At 44.8% G+C, this 19576-nt stretch overlaps 1 protein-coding gene across 1 annotated transcript in view; it reads left to right on the forward strand.

Annotated features, from left to right (window-relative positions):
• Window positions 1–5378: 5378 nt before the first annotated feature.
• The window catches only part of slc2a15a (solute carrier family 2 member 15a), a 48074-nt gene continuing 33876 nt past the window's right edge, over window positions 5379–19576 (forward strand). The window contains exons 1-2 of the mRNA XM_085427280.1: window positions 5379–5868; window positions 7834–7932. Coding sequence (XP_085283406.1) covers window positions 5824–5868; window positions 7834–7932 — 144 coding nt within the window. The 5' untranslated portion in view covers window positions 5379–5823. The remainder of the gene's footprint in view (window positions 5869–7833; window positions 7933–19576) is intronic.

The raw sequence follows: 19576 nt of genomic DNA on the forward strand, positions 1-19576 counted from the left end.
AGATGACATGTCGACAATGTCACCATCATTAAAGACATCTGTCATGCTCCCTGTGTCTGCCTGGCCAGCCCCCCGAGGCTACATGTTGATTGTGTTCATCTGGACGTAGCGTTTTGTGGGAGAAACGTTTCGTCACTCATCCAAGTGACTTCTTCAGTCAGACTGAAGAAGTCACTTGGATGAGTGACGAAGGTCACACGTGTCCACTGTACCTTTGGGCCTCTGACTACCAAATGAGAATCTTTTAAATACATCAGCGTACTTAAGTATAGTTGTCAGCCATGTACATCCACGTGTGTCAGCTGTTTCCCCATGTGTTCCCACTTCCCCTGATCACCTCCTGTGTATTTAAGTCCTCTGTTTTTTGTGTTTCATTGTCAGGTCGTCTGTTATTCTTGCCACAGTTTTCATAGTTTCTCATTGCATTCACACTTTTCTTCATAGTTTGTCTAGTTTTCATGGTTTTTGCTGCTTTCAGCCAAAATAAAGCCTCGCCTTTTGTTCACCTGCAACTCTTCTCTCAGTATCTGCTTCTGGGTCCTGCTCACAACACATCGGCGTACCCCGCCGTGACAATGCCACCTGTGCAACAAGTCTAATCGTGAAATTTCCTTATTACTAAATATTCAGCAGACAATTGTTAGTGGTATTATAACACACTGGATGTCAACAACTCAGCCACAGCAGGGTCAGTGGATGCTGAGGTGCATAGTCTGCAGAGGTTGCCAACTTTCTGCAGAGTCAATCACTACAGACCTCCAAACTTAGCTTCTGAACAGTGCACAGAGAGCCTCGTGGAATGAGTTTTCATGGCCAATCATCTGCATCCAAGCCTTGAATCACCAAGAATGATGCAAAATGTTGGATGCAGAAGTGGAGACATGTTCTCTGGAGTGAGTAATGATGCTTCTTTGACTGGAAAGCCGATAGATGAGTCTGGGTTTGACAGTTGCTGAGAGAAAGGCGCATGTCTAACTGCACTGTGCCAAGTGTAAAGTTTGGTGGAGAGGTGATTATGGTCTGGTGTCATTTTTAGTGAGTTGAGCTCAGGCCATTAGTTCCTGTGAAACCTGCTATTAACGCTTCATGCGCCTCACTTTGTGGGAACAGTTTGGTGACGGCCTCTTCCTGTTCCAGTGACCACCATTGCACAAAGCAAGGTCATAAAGATCACAGGGATGACCGAGCCTGTAGTGGAAGAACTGCAGAGGCCTGCAGAGTCCCCCCCTCAACCCGACAGCACATCTTTGGGATGAATTAGGGCTGGAGACTGCAAGTCAGGTCATCCAGTGTCTGAGCTCACAAAATGTGCTTCTGGAAGAGTGGTCAAATATTTCCATAAACACACACACTAATCCTCGTGGAAAAGCTTCCTAGAAGGGTTCAAGCTGCAAAAGGTGGACCAGCATCATATGAAACCCTGTTGGTTAAGAATGGGATGTCACTCAAGCTCAAACGCGTTTGAAGGACAACAAGCGAATACGTTTGGCAACATGGTGAATGTAGAAACATATAAATACAGATAGTGATGTTTGATGAATTTTACCTAAAACTGTGCTGTGATGGAGATGATTGTGTGGCAGAACTTACGTGTGTCAAACGACTGTGTTAAACAGTGTTCCCTTTTATTATTCCAGGCAAAAGTAATATCAGTTTGAAATTAGCTTACCTAGAGATAAACCATTAGTACATAAAATCAGATAAAAGCAGATCCTACAAGCCAAGTGAAAAGCAGTCGTTTCCATCATAACAAGAAAGCGAGCAAGCGACTGTTGGGTAAATTGCATTGGCTACAATCAAAGGAGCTTGCAAAGAAAAGCGTCTGGACTTCTTTAAGTTACTTGAAGACGTTTCACCTCTCATCCGAGAAGCTTCTTCAGTTCTAAGGTCAAATGGTGGAGAGTCCCAGATTTAAACTCAGTGGGAGTTTCCCCCCACAGAGGGACAAAAGGACCCCCTGATAATCCTCTAATCCCCTGAGCCAAGGTGTGAAACTGGGTGTGGGTCCCAATCAGCCAGAGTTTCGGGTGAGCTCATTGTGAAACCTGGCCCCACCTTATCAACCTTGGAGTCATGTTTGACCAGGACATGTCCTTCAACGCACATATTAAACAAATATGTCAGACCGCTTTCTTCCATTTGTGCAGCATCTCTAAAGTTAGAAATATCCTGTCTCTGAGTGACTTGCTGCTGTATAAATAAAATTGACTTGAAAGTTTGTTAAATTTGTTTTATGTATTACAATGATCCTATGAATAGTTTCCCAGTTCGTAGATCTTAGTTTCAGTGTTTTTGTATTTCTTTTCAGGTTTCAGAGTGACAGCATTAAAGCCGTCACCTTTGATTCATTTCATTATGTTGTTGTCTGCGAGTCCTGCACTTGGGCCCTATTCTGCTTGCCACACACCACACCCTGACATTAAATGTGTCATTACTTCTCAACACTAAAGTTGTTGTTGTTTTTCACTAGTTTCACTAGTTTGGCCCACTTCAGATCAAAGCAGGCTGTTTGTGTCCACAGTGTAAAATTAGTTTGACATTTCTTGCTTCTGGAGTTCTGGAGACTTTGTGTCTTTGTTGACAACACAGCTCTGTTGTCCTTATCGAGTGTTATCTGGTCTCGATTGATGTTTGCAGTCTCTCTGGTTTAGATAAGTGTCACATGCCTAGCACAGCTTGGAGCATGTGCCTGTCATCCCGTTTTGGTTATTATTCACTGCATCAGTAGTTTTTATGACTTACGGTCCTTTCTGAAGTGTTTTTGTATTTTTCACATACAGAGGCAAACACAGCTGCTTTAATGCTTTTCTCAAGGAATTTAATTGCTAGTGAAATTTGAGAGACTTTGATTTCTTGGTAGATTGTTAGTATTAATCCTCCTAGCATGTCTGACTTTTTAAATAAAAAATGTTCCCATGTCAACTGCTTGCAAAAGCTTTGCTGGAGGGTTTTCCTAGTTTACTAAAAATGTCCTTCTAATTTGTGCTTACCGGGGTTGTTATAGTAATGCTGAGACTCTAAACCCAGGAAAGCAATCTACACACACACACGGGGAAGATCTGACCCTGTCCTAAAACAACAGAAGTAATGGCAAAGAAGTGCAAAAGGTAACTTGTTAAATTTCAACATTTCTCTTTTCCAATTATGAGTTCGATTGGATGAAATAAGTAATGAAAATGAAGTTTAATGGTTTTATTGATTTTACAAAATATTTGGGTAATGTCATTACAGTTTGTGAAAGTAAAACCTAAACAAAGAGCACGGTATCTAACACGGCTACATAATTCAATTATGAATTCAAATTAATTATTGTGGCTGAGGTTTTCTTTTTGTTTGTTTGTTCTACTTTGTACAGCACTTTGGTCAACCTGTTGTTTTTAAATGTGCTTATAAATAAATTGAAATTGATTGATGATCGAAGAAGAGCATTTTGGAAAAGCTAAAAATGAACTTTGTATAAAGTGTTGTATTAGTTATGATAAACACACAGGTGGTTACAACAAAATCAAAAATGACTGGAGCCTCTCTCTCATCCTGCATTCAGCTGCATTCTGCTTAGTCTGCACCCCTCCACGTACTCAGCTCTTCAGGCCCGAAAGCCATCTGATTCGTCTGCTCCAGATTTACTCGCCCAGAGTGTCGTTCCCACAGTCTGGACTCTCTGCTCGGTTCAACTGGAGTTCCTCTGCTGCTGTGTGCAGCAAGCAACCGTCTGTTCTCTGTGTGTCCACAATGTACTCAATATTACATCTGCCACCTGCTCAGTCCGCCATAATTATTCATCTCTCTACGGTCTCTTAGCTGCTACTTACAACAGATGGCTGCTATCGTCAGGTAATAGCTCATGTTACCATGTGTGCTAGCAGGTTAACATTTATGGCAACTGTTTAATACTTCAGTGTTTTTGAAACAGGAGCCTTACTGACCTTTTCAACCTAAAGTTCTGTGTAGTGTTAACTAAAATTGAATGAATGTTAAATACTCAGCAGTTGGTGAGGTGTGAAGTTGTGTGTCAGCTGGAGGAGTCACAGTTGGTACTGAAAGGGTTGAAAATGAGTTTCTAATCACTGTGGTAATCTTAGTGGTTACCACGGTGAAAAGGTGTGTTTTAGCTAAAACTACAGTCCCTTAGCTAACACTGTTCAAGTAGTTTTAGTACCTGACAGTGTGGCCAGCTAAACCTGAAATAAATAAAATAAAATAAATAATGGGCTAAAAATACTAAATGAATTTCCACGTGTCATGAAAAAAGTTTCCAGGAGGAGTCAAAAATGAATGCAGACTTTATGTCTTCTTCTATATTTGTCTTCTAAAAATGATTTTCATGTAGGACTAATCTGCCAAAAGCAAAAAGTGGTAATGCTGTTCTGGATGTGTGTTGTCCTACAAACACACCTAACGTGTACTTTTAGTTCTGTTTAAGCACTAAAACAGCAAGAAGACTTGTGTTGTACTCGAAGAACACTGTTCGGCCTTTGCATGTTTTAAAAAGGACAGAAATTGGCACATATAACCTTCATAATTCTGCAATTCTTTGTCTCAAACCTTATTTCTACTATGCCTTCTGTTCTAATGTAACCTAGAGCTTGCACCAACATGCAGGTACAAAAGTACAGTAAGCCGAATTCTTCTGAATCCTTCCGAATCCTTCCTAGGGCGATCGTGGCTCAAGAGTTGGGTGTTCGTCTTGTAATCGGAAGGTTGCCGGTTTGAGCCCCGGCTCAGACAGTCTCGGTCGTTGTGTCCTTGGGCAAGACACTTCACCTACCGCCTACTGGTGTTGGCCAGAGGGGCCGATGGCGCGATATGGCAGCCTCGCCTCTGTCAGTCTGCCCCAGGGCAGCTGTGGCTACACCTGTAGCTGCCTCCACCAGTGTGTGAATGTGAGAGTGAATGAATAGTGGCATTGTAAAGCGCTTTGGGTGCCTTGAAAAGCGCTATATAAATCCAATCCATTATTATTATTATTAATCCAACACCACAAAAAAAAATTTCTTTTAACTTTCGGGCAAATTTCAGAGATATCTAGCGGTATCGCAGTTAATGAGTGCAGTAGAGTTCGTGTGTGCCAGGAGGCTGGATTTTAGAACAAAACCAGCTTTTCAAGGAACAGCAATAGAGGTAAAGTCACAGGATTAAGAAATGTGTAATGCAAAGCAGGTGATTGTTCACGGTCACAGTAAACACTGCCCCTCTTCTTTCAACTACAACCAAAATTATGAGCACATGATGACTGTGATTACAGGGGGTAGGGCGGGGTGGAAGGTTCACTGAGGACAAATGCACTCAAAGATTAACAGTCTCACTGTGTGGTGGTTCCTATAAATGCAGAAGAAATACCGACAGTTCTCTTTTACTGACACGATAAGTATATACGCCGTGCACTGCAGATCACAGAGTTTATTTTGGAAAGCATGTTGTCTTAAACGGTCTCTCATCTTCTCTTTCCTCTTTGCCTTCATTCTCGACGTCTGTCTTGTCTCACATGTGGAACCTGTTTGACTTGGTGTTCCCTTTCTGTTACTCCTCTTCTTTCCCTCTCTCTAGCATCGATTTCTTTCTTAGTGAATTGACTTAGAGCTAATTGCTTCCAGCAGGCTTTTCTCCAACTGTGTCACGCTGCTCTCCATCATGTGATGATACGATGTGGGTTTGTTACTGGGGGCAAACAGACTGCTCATTGGAGAAAAAGCCTGGAATACTTCAGTCTGTGGTTGAGAGCCTGTTTGACCACATCTGCTGCGAAGGAGATGAGATTCTTTGCAGTGTAGAGAAATCATATTTTTCTTTTTACTTTTTGGGACCAGCTGACACGTTTCTTAAATGGCTGAGGAGGTTTTAATTCCACCGTCGGGGAAAATCACTTCGGTAAGTCCAGACAGACGGGCACTAAACAGAAGCAGAACTATCAACTGACTGATCCCATCCTGTGCTGGACATTAATTATAGCAGCTAATAGCATTTAATACTGAGAAGAGGCCTCTGCTTTCTTATTTATAAGTTATTTAGTGTTATTATTTAAGTGAGGTTGAAAGTTGAAACAAATTTATTGCGTAAAAAGAAATCGCTATTTTTTTTTAAATAAATGACACAAGATTTACTCATTTTTGGAAACTGAGTAAACAAAATAATGTTTTCAGTGGGTCGAGCTTAATAACTGAACAGAAAGCATTCTGAATTTAATTTGTCGCGTACATTCGTAAAAAATCAATGAAAACTCTCAGCTGTAAGAATCTGTTTTTAATTTTATTTCTATATTACACCAAATAAAGCTTTAGGGACCCAAACACAGACAAAGGAAAATCAGGATTTTTGACCAAAAGCGAACCATTTATTATGGCTGGTGGTCATAATTCAAACATTGTCATCGTCCTTACAAATGTGGCTGTATTTAAAGGGAAATAAGCAGGTTTTTGAAACATGTGTTTTATTGCCAAGAGCTATTGTTACAACAAGATAATTAACTAAACACAAATTCCTTTACTTTTTGTGTTAAGTTTATATACAGTTAAAGACATTTGCAGATATTTAGATTTTGTACATCTTGTTAAGACTTACACACAATACTGTAGTATTGTGTGTAAGCTACTGTTCATTTCTTAATATTTTGCTAGGAAAATGGGAAAGGTATGGTGGTTGATTGAAGCATGTGTCAGGATACATGGAAATACAATGTACAGGGAAAAACAGCTTGAAAGATAATATTTGGAATGACCACCTTTATTTTTCAACACAGTCTGAACCCTTTTTGTCATGTAGCACCGTGCGGCAGCAGGTGGAGCCAGGAGTCAAAACACAAAAGCTTCTTGAAGAACAGTCCAAAGCTCTTCTTTCCATGTTTCCAGACTATTTTTCTATTTGTTGTTAAGATAACCCTATACTGCTTCAGTAACAGTGAACTTCAAAGGAGCCACGGCATCATGTTATAGACATGGTTGTAGACAATCTGTTGTACCTCGTACCTACTTTTGCACCTGATCGCTCCATAAGACCCATCGCACTGATGTTCAGGTCTATTCTTGTGTAATTTAGCAAGCTTTGGTGAACAGTAGATGGATCAAATGCATCTCTCTGGTGCTGCATCTGTCGTTTGCAATATTATGTAAGGCTGTCACTTTCTGTTCATCATGATGTTCATCGTCCTTTTTTTAAATGTCCGCCACTTGTGCAATTCCCTATAACCTTTTAAGGTGCACCACACACCGTGCTGATGCAAGTTTTCATTTAACTGCTGTTGGTGCAACAGTACAATTGTATGCCTGTCAAACTGACAGTAATACATTATATATATATTTTTACAACATGATATAGAAACACAGAGTCTGAAGATACAATTTTAAATGAGTAATTTGGTGAGTTGTCTGTTACGTATAGACACACCAGTTCATTCTCTTGGAAAGGCTTGGTGCCTTATCAGTGCTTGAGCGATTCAAGAGTCAGTGTTAAATAGCTTAAGAGTCACACAGTCCTCTAAAAGATAGTCAGGTGCAATGAGTGCACTGAAAATGAATAAAAAGTAGCCGGTGTCCAAAGAAAAGCACTGAAAGACTTCCAGAAAGTACAAGAAAGTCTGACTCATTAGAGCTAAATATAAAGAAAGTGTGTGTGAAAGACTTGTTTTTAAGATGTTTTTAATCTGATTGCTTTACACAAACATGCCAACTTTCTTATGTGACATACAATCAGAGATTTGTGAATGTTGGTGAAAAAATGACAACTTAAAACTTAACTGATTTTTTTATTCACACAGCGTATAAAATGTTTTGTCTTAACTTTAAGAAGCTGTGAGCTCACCATCATATTCTGCATGTGTCTCTCCTGCTCTGTCTGCAGCACCTCACTGCCTCTTTGCTGGCAGTGGCATTCCTTACCTCCTTTGGGAGCTCTATGCTTTATGGGTACAATCTGGCTGTGGTAAACTCCCCTGCTGTGGTAACACACACACACACACACACACACACACACACACACACACACACACACACACACACACACACACACACACACACACACACACACACACACATCTGGAAAGTAACTTATTGAAGTGCATTTGTTTATAACAGCCGTTATATTCTGCATGGCCAGATCTTGCATATGAATCTGCATGATCTACTGGCCAGGAATTTGGTTTTGGAAGCTTTGTGGTTTCAGTGTGTTTAAGTTTGTAGTCCCAGTAATATCGATTAATCATACAGCCACTCAAAGTTGCCGCTTTCGGCCAACATAGATATCCAAACATTTCTGGCACAGCTTCCAAGATGGAAAAGGACAAAGATTTTTCTTATTCATTTTATTTATAGCTCCTGTGATTGCTGTGTGTAATTTTAACTTGTTTGCATTTTTCTGTGCACTTTTGATATTTAACTAAGTTTGGGACCATTTCCCCTTTAAATCTGTAGTGGTTCAGTCCATTTGGGCTGTGGTACAACCATTGGGTTTAACCAGTCAGCCAGTACAACCCCCTTAACTGCTGATTGGTTAGCTTATTTATGTGTAAATGTGTGATTGGTGCACTTGGAATTCTTTCTTTATTGAAACACAAAGTATTGGTATTTTGTAAAAAAAATATATATATATATTTTTGGTGTTTTCTGTTGAAAACGACAGTTTGTCTGAGGGAGGGGAGCACGTGCCCTCACAGTTACCCCGAGATAAAAATAAGACTCATACTCTGATGTCGCAGTTTTCATGAAAACTGTTTCTCCGACTCAGCGGATCTAAATAAATTGAAGAGGTATGTTCTGGCATCTGACTGTTAAGTCATCCTATCAAGTCGAAATTACTTCTGTACATGTTTAAGTTACACTCTGTTAAAAATGCAGATGTATTAAGAACAGTTGTAATAACACACTCTGAACTGCATAATTCTGAAAACAGGATTTTATCAGTGATTATTTTTTATTAAAGGTCAAAACACATCAATGGCATTCACTAAGAAAGATTTCCAGACATGCAGAGATGGGGCTTTGCTGCTTGTCTGTAGAAAGACTCACCATCATTAATAAGCAACGATCATTTCAATAAAATTCAAATTAAACTTGGCAGCTGAACAACAAGCACAAAAATTAGAAAAGCAGAAGTCCCTCATTTTAACATTGTGATAAAGTTTGTTATGAAAACGGTCCTCTTCTTTTTATTTTCCCAGTGTTTTGTAAATACTTCATACGTTACAATCACAGCAATAGGATAGAGAGAATATTTGGGTGTGGAAGTCGTTGGCTTCTGTGGTGGCTGTTTGGTCACCTGATGTGTGAAGAAAGAATCTGTTGTGAATCCGTTGTCGCTCATTAAGACCAGGTTGAATTTGAAGGTTAATCCTCTCCTACCTGTAAGCACATAGAGCTTTTGTACGTATAACGAGCTAACCAAATCATTGAAGAAAGAAATAGTTCAGCCTGGACACTTATTTGTGGGATATGTACCAGTTGTTGGATTTGTGTCTCTTTCACAGTGCAAAGGTTTGGAACCAGAGTATTAAAATAATTCGCAAAGGTGATATACTAAAGATATACTAAGATTAGTGGCAGATAGCTTGAGTAATGCTTTCCACCAAGAAAGCAGATGTGACTGGGATCGTTACCACTATAACTGTTCATTTATTTGGAAAACGTGAACAGTGAAGATTTCCAATAGTTTCAAGTAGCGAGCCCGAGGAGTGATCTCTGCGTGAAATATTTGCATTGCAATAATTGTTGGGCATCACAACATCCAGCAATAAATTAAATGTATGTTTTAATTTCAATTTTGTATTGTATATAAGAACATTAGCAGCGCAGTTAAAAATGATTTTGTTCAGAAACATAGGCCATAAGAAGATCATTGGTAGCCTTTCATCTGACTGAGACTCTTTAAATAAAGCATTTCTCTGCAGATGATCAGTTTGCTGTTTTACACCTTGTCCTTCAAGAAATCTTCAGACAAAAGTCAGATTAGAGAGTGGCTTTAAATTAGCTAAGAAACTGGGTCAAGTAATGCCTTTTTAAGTAAAGGTTTAATTACTGCGTGTAAAGGCCTGTGGTACAACCCATTAACAGAGAAAGGTTGATCATATTTAAGACTCAAGCATGAATTAATTGAAGACATCTACTGTGATAAAGTCTACTCCCCACTGCTGTGTAATCAATTATTGTGAATGTAAATGTTATGTTATATAAAGTTACGTTGAAACCAAGCACACCATTGTTTTTCTTGTGACATTACCAATAAGTGTGATGTGTCACATGGACCTCTTCCTATTGAAAAAACTAAAGTTGTATCCAAGATGGCCGACTTCTAATAATATGATAACGATATTTTAACAGTTCAATGATAAAGATTTAACATTAATTATGGTGGGGGGTGGAAAATGGCTATGTCACTCGATGCACTCCAGCTGACTTACCTTGGTATGAATGACGACGTACTCAGATTTTGGCGGCTTGAAAATAGCCAAATCTTGCACCCAGCCATTTGTAAATTGGATGTGCGCCTCCAGTGACTTGTAATTACGAAACTGGTTCGCAGTGTAAGCACTTACTCCACAAACAAGATAGGTGAAGATATCGGGGTAGGACAGTGGCGGTAAGTCGTCTGGGTCTTTACTCCACTGCTGTATGTCGTATGGGTCCAGATTTGCGATGCACTCTATTTTTTTCAAATACCGCTGCTTCGCCTCTGGACGCAATCGATCTCTATACCGTCCGTTTTCTTTCGAGCTGCTTTTAAGCATGTTTCTTGTCGTAGTCGCCGTTCCAATACAGTGTATTTGTTTGGATCGTAGACCCTGAAAATGGAGCTGCGCTCCCACAATGCATTGCGGCGTGACGTCAACTCCGAAGCCCTATGGCCACCATGGTCACCGCCCATCTTGAGGAGTTTGCCCCTCACATATACTAATGTGCCACAAACAGGACTTTAACATCACCAACCATTCCCATGTTATTATGGTGTGTCCATAGAAACGGCCCACCCTGTATAGTGTGATTAAAGTGGTGGGTGGGTTCTTTTACATTTTGAGAGAAGCCAATTGAGTCTAATAACAGATTAAATGCCATGTTGAGGCTGTCATTTTTAGCATCTACATGGATGTTAAAATCACCCACAATAATTATTTTATCTGAGCTCAGAACTAAATCAGATAAAAAGTCTGAGAAATCAGAGACTCGGCCTGTGCTTTGAGGAAGCTGACAATCAGAATGACTCGGGGGTGTTGATTAGTTTAAACTAACATAATCATCCTGCTGTAACCAGGTTTCTGGAAGGCAGCGTAAATCAATTTGCAAATAATTGCTAATTCACAGGGACTAACAGGGACTTAGAAGAGAGAGAGCTAATGTTTATTAATTCACATTTCACTGCTTTATTCTTTAGTGCAGTTGTGGATAATATATTGTTCTGTCTTTGTGGTTTTTTTTTAGTGTTTAAATTATTTGGGGGGGTAACAGGAGGAGAGAAGCTGTTTCCTGGTCTCTGGATAGTCACATTAAGAGAGGTGAAATAAATATAAATATAAATATAATAGCAGCTGATTGGTTTTGCTAATTCAGCACTGTTCAACTTGATGTAAACACACAAACTAGATATTCAAAAATGTAAGCATTTGGAAAAAAGTCAGGGTCCAAAGGAGAATAAACCCAGCTGGGGTTAGAACCAAGAATCTGAGCTAACAGTAGTTAGCTCTGTCAAGAAGAGGAAGCTTCGGTCTGTTACCTTGCTTGCTCAAGCTAAAGTTATCTGAATGTAGTAATATAAATGTTCACATAAAGGGGTAGGTGCTGGCACCTGATATCTGTATATTTCTCACAAAATAAACTGCTGCTTTTACTGACTGAAAAATATATCTGATAATAATGATCATCAGGAAACCCAAAGGAGTTTGGTCTTTGAGTGCTCTTGCTAGTCATGAGAGATCTTTTCGTATCTGTTACAAGTAAATATTCGGTTTGAAAATGCTGGTCCATGGCTGGTCTCAGTTCACACGGGGGTAATGAAAATCTCAAATAAAAATGATCTTCTTTGTTGAAAAACCAGGCATGCTGCTCATGCTCATGCTCGAGTAGCAGCATGTGTCTGTCAGTTTTCCCGGCACGTGACACATGGTTCAGGGGAAACTGAAGTTAGCGCTAACACGTGCTGGCACATGTAAACTGATGATCAGGAGGTTTAGGTCAGACAAGACTTGTGGCTTTAATTCCAAAATATCAGAGTGAAAACTGAAGGTCTGTCTTGCTCTTATGTAACCATGATGTCGAAGCCACATGATACAAACACAGGTTTTTTTTTACTGAATTGTATTTAGGAATCTGATGAATTCACACATGTATAGATTCCTTATATTTTGCATGGAAAATGGAAAATTTGTGCATTTATTTATTGAAATGTACAAATATACACAGAAATACAGTATCCAAGGCAAAAACTGTTCAGTTCTGATAAGCTTGATTCAATATTTGGTATTACCCCCGTTTGTTCTTTAACACAGCCTGAACCCTTTGGGAAGCTTTCTTGTAATTTCTTTTAGACTTCATGAATAGTTCTCAAACATTTGTTGTCAATATGATCCCACACCACCTCAGTATATTGAGGGGGTCTTGGAACGTTTTGGGCCACCTTTAGCAAGCTGCTCTAAAATGATTTTTATTTCTGTAACAAAATCTGACCTTAAAAACCTTTTCCCAAAAAAATATTTACGTGAGCAGACTGTGCAATGGCAGCCAGTAATAGAATTTATTTATTCATTTTTATTCAGACAAACTAAAGTCTAAAATAGGCAGTGATGAGACACAGCTATGACTAATCAAATGGGACAAAAACTGAATGCAATTCATAAGAACACATGACTATCAGGAAATAACTAAACAGGGAACACCAACAGGGTAACAGGGAAACACTGAAGGCAGGATACGCTAAAGGAAAAAACACAATACACATAATAATCACGAACAGAAACTAGACAGTAAAGCTAATAGAAATTAAAATGCAGGATTACTATAAACAAAAAGATTAACCTAAAAAAAGAGATACAACAAAAGCTCTGGAATGTGTGCAGGGCTGTGGGAATGGTGTCCCCTGTCCATTTGACTTTACCCTGAGTCCCGGTTATGTGGAAGACAGGCCTTTATGTATCCGGTCGTTAAGTGATGACGTGACGAATCCTACTTCCGGGTCTAAAGTAGTCTGCGTTTAATATGGCTTTTGTGTTGTTAACATGTTTAATGTTTTGTATTTTCTTCTATTTGATCTCAAAAAGCTCCTAAAACAGTCAGTGATCACTGTTGACCTCCCTCGGCTTTTATTACCGCTAATCATTTATTTAAGCTCAGTTTTTAAAACCTTAGGATGTAGCTACAGCCCAGCCCATGCAGCAGTATATTGTAACGATGGTTAAGTGTTATTGTACATGTTGGTTATCTTTGCACACTGTTGTTGTTCCTGTAAGATTCATGTTTGGTTGTGCTGCAGGAAGTAGGGAGGGTGGTGTGGAGGAAGGGGAGGGGGGACCTGGGTTCTGTGTTGTGTGGGTGCCAGGCTGAAGAGAGGTGTAGCACGAGGGCGCTCTCCCCTGAGTTAGCAACCCGCTTGCTTATGTGCCGAATAAACGGACAAACTGAGACCCAACCGTCTGGTTCTTGTGAACGTTACATTGGTGTCAGAAGTGAAGAAAGAAAAAAGAACCCCAGAACGCCCGACACCCTGTTGCTGGCGACGCTTGCCGTTACGAGACGAGGATGTTGCCGGGCAGGATTAAGAAGGAGACGGAGGAGAGGGAGGTTCGTCCGCGCTCGCCCGCCCATGGAGTGAGGGAAACGGCGCTGCGGCTGTCTGCCGAGGCTGGATTTTCTCCAGGTTTGACTAGGCTCGGGAACTGTTCGCACAGTGGCCGCGATTCCGGCGGGAAGGAGTCGACCTCGCTTGGCGCGCCGTCACGTGATGTAAACAAACATGGCGGCGCCCAGCAAGCTGCAGCGCATATAAAAAGGCCTAAGTTCAGCGGCGAGACGCCATGGGAAGTGTTTATCGCACAGTTCGAGCTGTTAGCTGTTGCAGCTGGCTGGTCTGAGGAACATAAAGCTCTCCAGTTGGCTTTGTGCCTGTGTGAGGATGCAGCTGCATGCCTGCTGCTGCTAACCGAGGAGCAGAGGGGAGATTATAATGCTCTGGTCGGAGCACTTCAGAGGCGCTTCGGGCAGTATAACCAACCAGTGCTGCTGAGGTCGGAGTTCCACAACAGACGCAGATTGCCAGGTGAGCCCCTCCGCATTTTGGCCCATGAAGTCGAGTGCCTTTGCCGGAGGGCGTATGACAGCATGCCACCATCAGTGCAGGCGGAGTTAGCTCGGGACCAGTTCCTGCAGGCCCTGAGCCCTAAAGAGCTCCGTATGCAAACTCAGCTTGCTCGGCCGGCCACACTCAGTGCAGCCCTGGAGCTAGCGTTGGAGAGGGAGATGCTTGCGGGATCCTCTGGGGGCGCTGATGACGCACACGTGGTGAGGGCTGTGTCAGCACCTGTGGAACAGACGGAGACGCCAGCGGGCCTGTGCAGTTTGGTGCAGGCGGCTTCGCTGCAGTCGCCTTCCCCTCGGGCTGGCCCACACCGCCGACCTCAGAGCTGCTGGGGATGTGGACAAGTCGGACACCTCATCAGGCAGTGCCCCAAGCTTGCAGCGGTTCAGGGAAACGCCCATGGGCCCGTGTAGGCGGGAGTACACGGGCCTGGGAGAACGACATCCCCACTCCACCGCCTCCCCCACCTGGTGCGGCCATCGCTGTGGGCTGGACCCAGGTTGGCGGCTTTTGCCATGTTCCAGTGACGATTGCGGGGGTGTCCTGTACGGCCCTGCTGGACACGGGGTCCAATGCAACGCTGGTCCGACCCGATGTTGTCCCACCCGGAGCTGCTGTGCAACCGACTAATGTGCAACTTAAGACTGTGACCGGTGATCTGGCCCCAATGAGAGGGAGGGGAGTGTTCCAGTTCAAGGTGGGGGACCTCGGTGTGTCTTATGCTGCCTGGGTGGCTGACGTGCAGGACGCCTGCATCCTTGGGCTGGATTTTTTACGAGCCATTGGTGGTGTACTGGACTTAGGCAAAGGCTTCCTCGCACTCCCTGATGGGAAGAAGGTGCCGCTTATTCCCCCCCTGGTCTGCACAGCATCTGCCGCGGCGTCCACCTCCACCGCAGAGACCCCTGCAGACCCGCCAGCAGAACAGCGAGCGGAGGAGGAGGAGAGGCTCTCAGCAGTGAGGAGTATCTGGTCAAAGAACTGTGAGGGGCTGACTCCACAGCAGCAAGAGAGTCTATGGCAGGTACTAAAAGAGTTTAGTGACATTTTTGCCCTGAAAGAAAGTGATGTTGGCTTGACACACTTGGTAGAGCACGTCATTGAGACCAGGGATGCCCAGCCTATTAAAGTGCGCCCACGCCGCCTGCCCCTGGCTCATCAGGAGGCTGCAGACAGAGAGTTGTGTGAAATGATGAAGGCGGGCATCATAGAGCCATCTGATAGCCCGTGGGCCTCCACGGTGGTGATGGTGCCTAAGAAAAAAAGTCCTAGGATGCGTTTCTGTGTGGACTACAGACCACTCAACAAAGTGACGAAGAAGGACTCTTACCCCCTTCCCAGGTTTGATGAGTCTCTCGACTTAGTAGCCGGGTCCTCCTGGTTCTCCACCCTGGACCTGCGGAGTGGCTACTGGCAGGTGCCACTGTCCCCGGAATCCAGACCGAAGACAGCCTTCTGCACTAACAGGGGACTATGGCAGTTCAAAGTCCTGAGCTTTGGTCTTTGCAACGCTCCTGCGACCTTCGAGAGGCTTATGGACAGTGTGCTGGCTGGCGTCCCACGGCAACGGTGTCTGGTTTACCTGGATGATCTTCTAGTGCACGGGAGCTCCTTTGATGCTGCCCTGGATGCCCTGAGACAAGTGTTGGAGAGGGTGGCGGCTGCAGGCCTGAAGCTGCATCCCGACAAGTGCCACTTCATGAGGAGGGAGGTGGAGTTTCTGGGCCACAAGCTGGGTCGTGAGGGCATCAGCACTTTGGAGGAAAAAATTCACACCATTACCGAGTGGCCCACACCAGCAGACCAGAAACAGCTCAAAAGCTTCCTAGGACTGGCGTCTTATTACAGGAGGTTTGTGAAGGGCTTTTCCTCCATAGCCGCACCACTCTTCCACCTGCTGCAGAAGGACCGTGACTTCATCTGGACCCAGGACTGTCAGCAGGCGTTCAACACCCTCCGCAAATCGCTGACAGAGTCCCCAGTCCTCGCCCCCCCTGACCCCACCCTGCCTTTTGTCCTGGACACTGACGCAAGTAATGTGGGGCTGGGAGCTGTGTTGTCGCAGGTTGGGCCGGAAGGTGAGAAGGTGGTGGCGTACTTCAGTCGGGTCCTGAACAGGAGTGAGCGGCGCTACTGTGTCACACGACGAGAGCTGCTGGCTGTGGTGGCAGGGGTGAGACACTTTAAGTACTACCTGTGCGGCACAGCATTTGTTATCAGAACTGATCATGCTGCCCTTCAGTGGCTGATGTCTTTCAGGGAGCCAGAGGGACAGGTGGCTCGCTGGCTGGAGGAGCTCCAAGCCTTCAATTTCACTGTGGAGCACCGAGCAGGGACGCACCATTCTAACGCAGACGCCCTCTCTCGCCGCCCATGTGCTGCAGCTGGCTGCCGTTACTGTGAGAAGCGAGAGGAAATAGAGCGGGAACTCACGACAATAGACGGAGCAGCACAGCTCGCCTGCAGGGCTCTTCTGGTGGTGGATGCAGTGGAGTGGAGGGCACGGCAGGAACAAGACACAGACCTGCTGCCGGTCCTGCAGTGGCTGGAGAAGGGGGAGCAACCCCTTTGGGATGAGGTCACTGGGTTTTCCATCTGTACCAGGGGGCTATGGGCCAAGTTTGCAGCTCTCAGGCTGAAGGAGGGGGTGTTGGAGCGTGCCTGGAAGGATCCTGCCACGGGGGAGGAGAGGTGGCAGGTTGTGGTGCCAAGGTCGCTGAGGTCAGCGGTGCTGGAAGCCTGCCATGGGAGCACTGGCTCCGGCCACTTTGGGGTCTCTAAGACTCTCCGCCGCCTCCGCCAGGGCTATTACTGGGGTCAACAGCGGAGGGATGTGGAGGACTTTTGCCGCAGCTGTGATGCATGTTCCTCACACAAAGGGCCACAGGACCAGTCCCGGGCTCAGCTTCAGCAGCAACCAGCAGGGGCTCCAATGGAGCGAGTAGCTGTGGACGTCATGGGCCCATTTCCTCGCACAGACAGAGGAAACCGCTATGTTCTTGTGGCCATGGACTATTTTACCAAGTGGCCGGAAGCATACGCCATCCCAGATCAGGAGGCTGAGACTGTCGCTGATGTATTAGTGGAGGGGATGTTCAGCCGCTTTGGAACAGCAGAGACCCTCCACAGTGACCAGGGGCGTAACTTTGAGTCCAAGGTATTTGCTGCCATGTGTGACCGCCTTGGGATTAAGAAGACCCGCACCACCCCACTTCACCCCCAAAGCGATGGACTGGTGGAAAGGTTTAACAGGACGCTGGCCCAGCAGCTAGCCATCCTTACCTCAGAACACCAACGGGACTGGGACTACCATCTTCCCCTTATCCTCATGGCCTACAGGTCGGCAGTGCAAGACTCCACCCAATGTACGCCTGCCCTGCTCATGTTAGGGAGAGAGCTGAGAACTCCTGCAGAGTTGGCTTTTGGGAAGCCCCCGGACGCGCCAGAAGCACCACCAGGCCGGGACTACGCAAGGAAGCTGCAGGACCGGCTGGATTCTGCACATTCCTACGCCCGGGAGCAGCTGGCGAAGGCAGGCCTGCGCCAAAAGAGGAATTATGACATCACCACTAAGGGGAGGCACTTCCGTGCTGGGGAGCTGGTGTGGGTCTACAGCCCAAAGAGAAAGAAGGGACGGTGTCCTAAACTGGATAGCAGCTGGGTGGGGCCTTGCAGCGTCCTAGAGCGAGTGGGGGAGGTTGTTTACAGGGTGCAGTTGCCTCCTAGGGGGAGGATAGTAGCGCTGCACAGAGACCGGATGGCCCCCTACAGAGGGCAGTCCCTCCCCTCCTTTCCAGAGGGACGTGTACAGAGCGTCCATGACCCTGCTCAGAGGGGCCCCCGACCGGGGCTGCGTTCCCCTCCCTCGGACTCTTCACCCCAAAGCCCCGACGCTCCGCGCCCACCTCAGGGGCTCAGGAGGTCAAGGAGGGAACGTAGGCTACCACCCCGCCTCAGAGACTGTGTCGTTCCCTCGGGGACGAGGAACTTATTGCTGGGGGGGCAGTGTAACGATGGTTAAGTGTTATTGTACATGTTGGTTATCTTTGCACACTGTTGTTGTTCCTGTAAGATTCATGTTTGGTTGTGCTGCAGGAAGTAGGGAGGGTGGTGTGGAGGAAGGGGAGGGGGGACCTGGGTTCTGTGTTGTGTGGGTGCCAGGCTGAAGAGAGGTGTAGCACGAGGGCGCTCTCCCCTGAGTTAGCAACCCGCTTGCTTATGTGCCGAATAAACGGACAAACTGAGACCCAACCGTCTGGTTCTTGTGAACGTAATGACTAACCTCGTATTGTGGATGGATTATCTCAGTTGTTCTCCTGGCTGAAGTTTGGTCCTTTTACAGCATCCTGCCATGCGATTACATTTGTTCCTGACCACCGAGAACACTCACGTTAACTTTTATCGGGTGGAAAAAAAGTTAGCTTGTTTATATTATGCTAACATAGCTGTGTCGCTAGCGGTCACGTAGCACATCATTATATACCAGCTAGCCCAACTTCAGTAACCCTACAAACGTCACTGCTGTTTAGTTTTTGGTCTTCATTTATGTTGGAAGTGATAACAGAGCTGTACGTTTTAATTTGTTTCCAAAACCCCGCAGTCAGGACATGCTATATTGTATTTAGATAGAAGCTAGCGAGCTAGCGAGCTAACTCCCTGCTAACTTCTAACTCCGTTAAATGTCATAAATTCCGTTTTCATGGATGCCTGGATGTTAAACTCAGTTGTTACACCTGGTAGAGCAGAACGCTGATCATTTTATTAAAGATGAAAGACTTTAGACAGTTTTTCAACTCTCAGTAATGCCATAGTGATCGTTTGATATATGGACCTGCAGCGGAGTTTAGGCCCAGACACGGCTAGTGACGTCAGAATTAACGACCGGATAGCAGCATAAGCCTCTCCAAACATTTCATGACTACACACATTAAGGCAGTGGGTGTGTAGTCACTGAGCACTTTGGAGCAGATGACTTTGGCACAGGAATGATGGTTGTGGAGAGATAGTGGACTGTGACAGTGAGAGGTTAAACATCCTGGTCAGGACTCCCTCTGGCTGGTCAGCGTAGGCACAAAGTTCTTTACCAAGTACTCCGTCCAGCCCAGCAGCTTTCCTGTTCACAGCTTTCAGCACCTGCCTCACCTGGTGTTCCTGGAAGACGAGAGAGCAGTGGCTGGTGGAAGCGCCTCAGCTGTGTCAGGGCTCTTTGTTTCAAAGTGAAAGAAGAGGTTTTAATTCTTATGCCAACGTGCTCTCATCAGTGGTGGAGAGGCCATTGCCCTCAGCCGGAAAAGGGTAGAGTGCCCACTCC

This window comes from Rhamphochromis longiceps, linkage group LG13, assembly GCF_057381845.1.
Source record: "Rhamphochromis longiceps isolate RC_006_pf linkage group LG13, R_longiceps_female_GT1.1, whole genome shotgun sequence".
In the NCBI taxonomy this organism is placed as follows: domain Eukaryota; kingdom Metazoa; phylum Chordata; class Actinopteri; order Cichliformes; family Cichlidae; genus Rhamphochromis; species Rhamphochromis longiceps.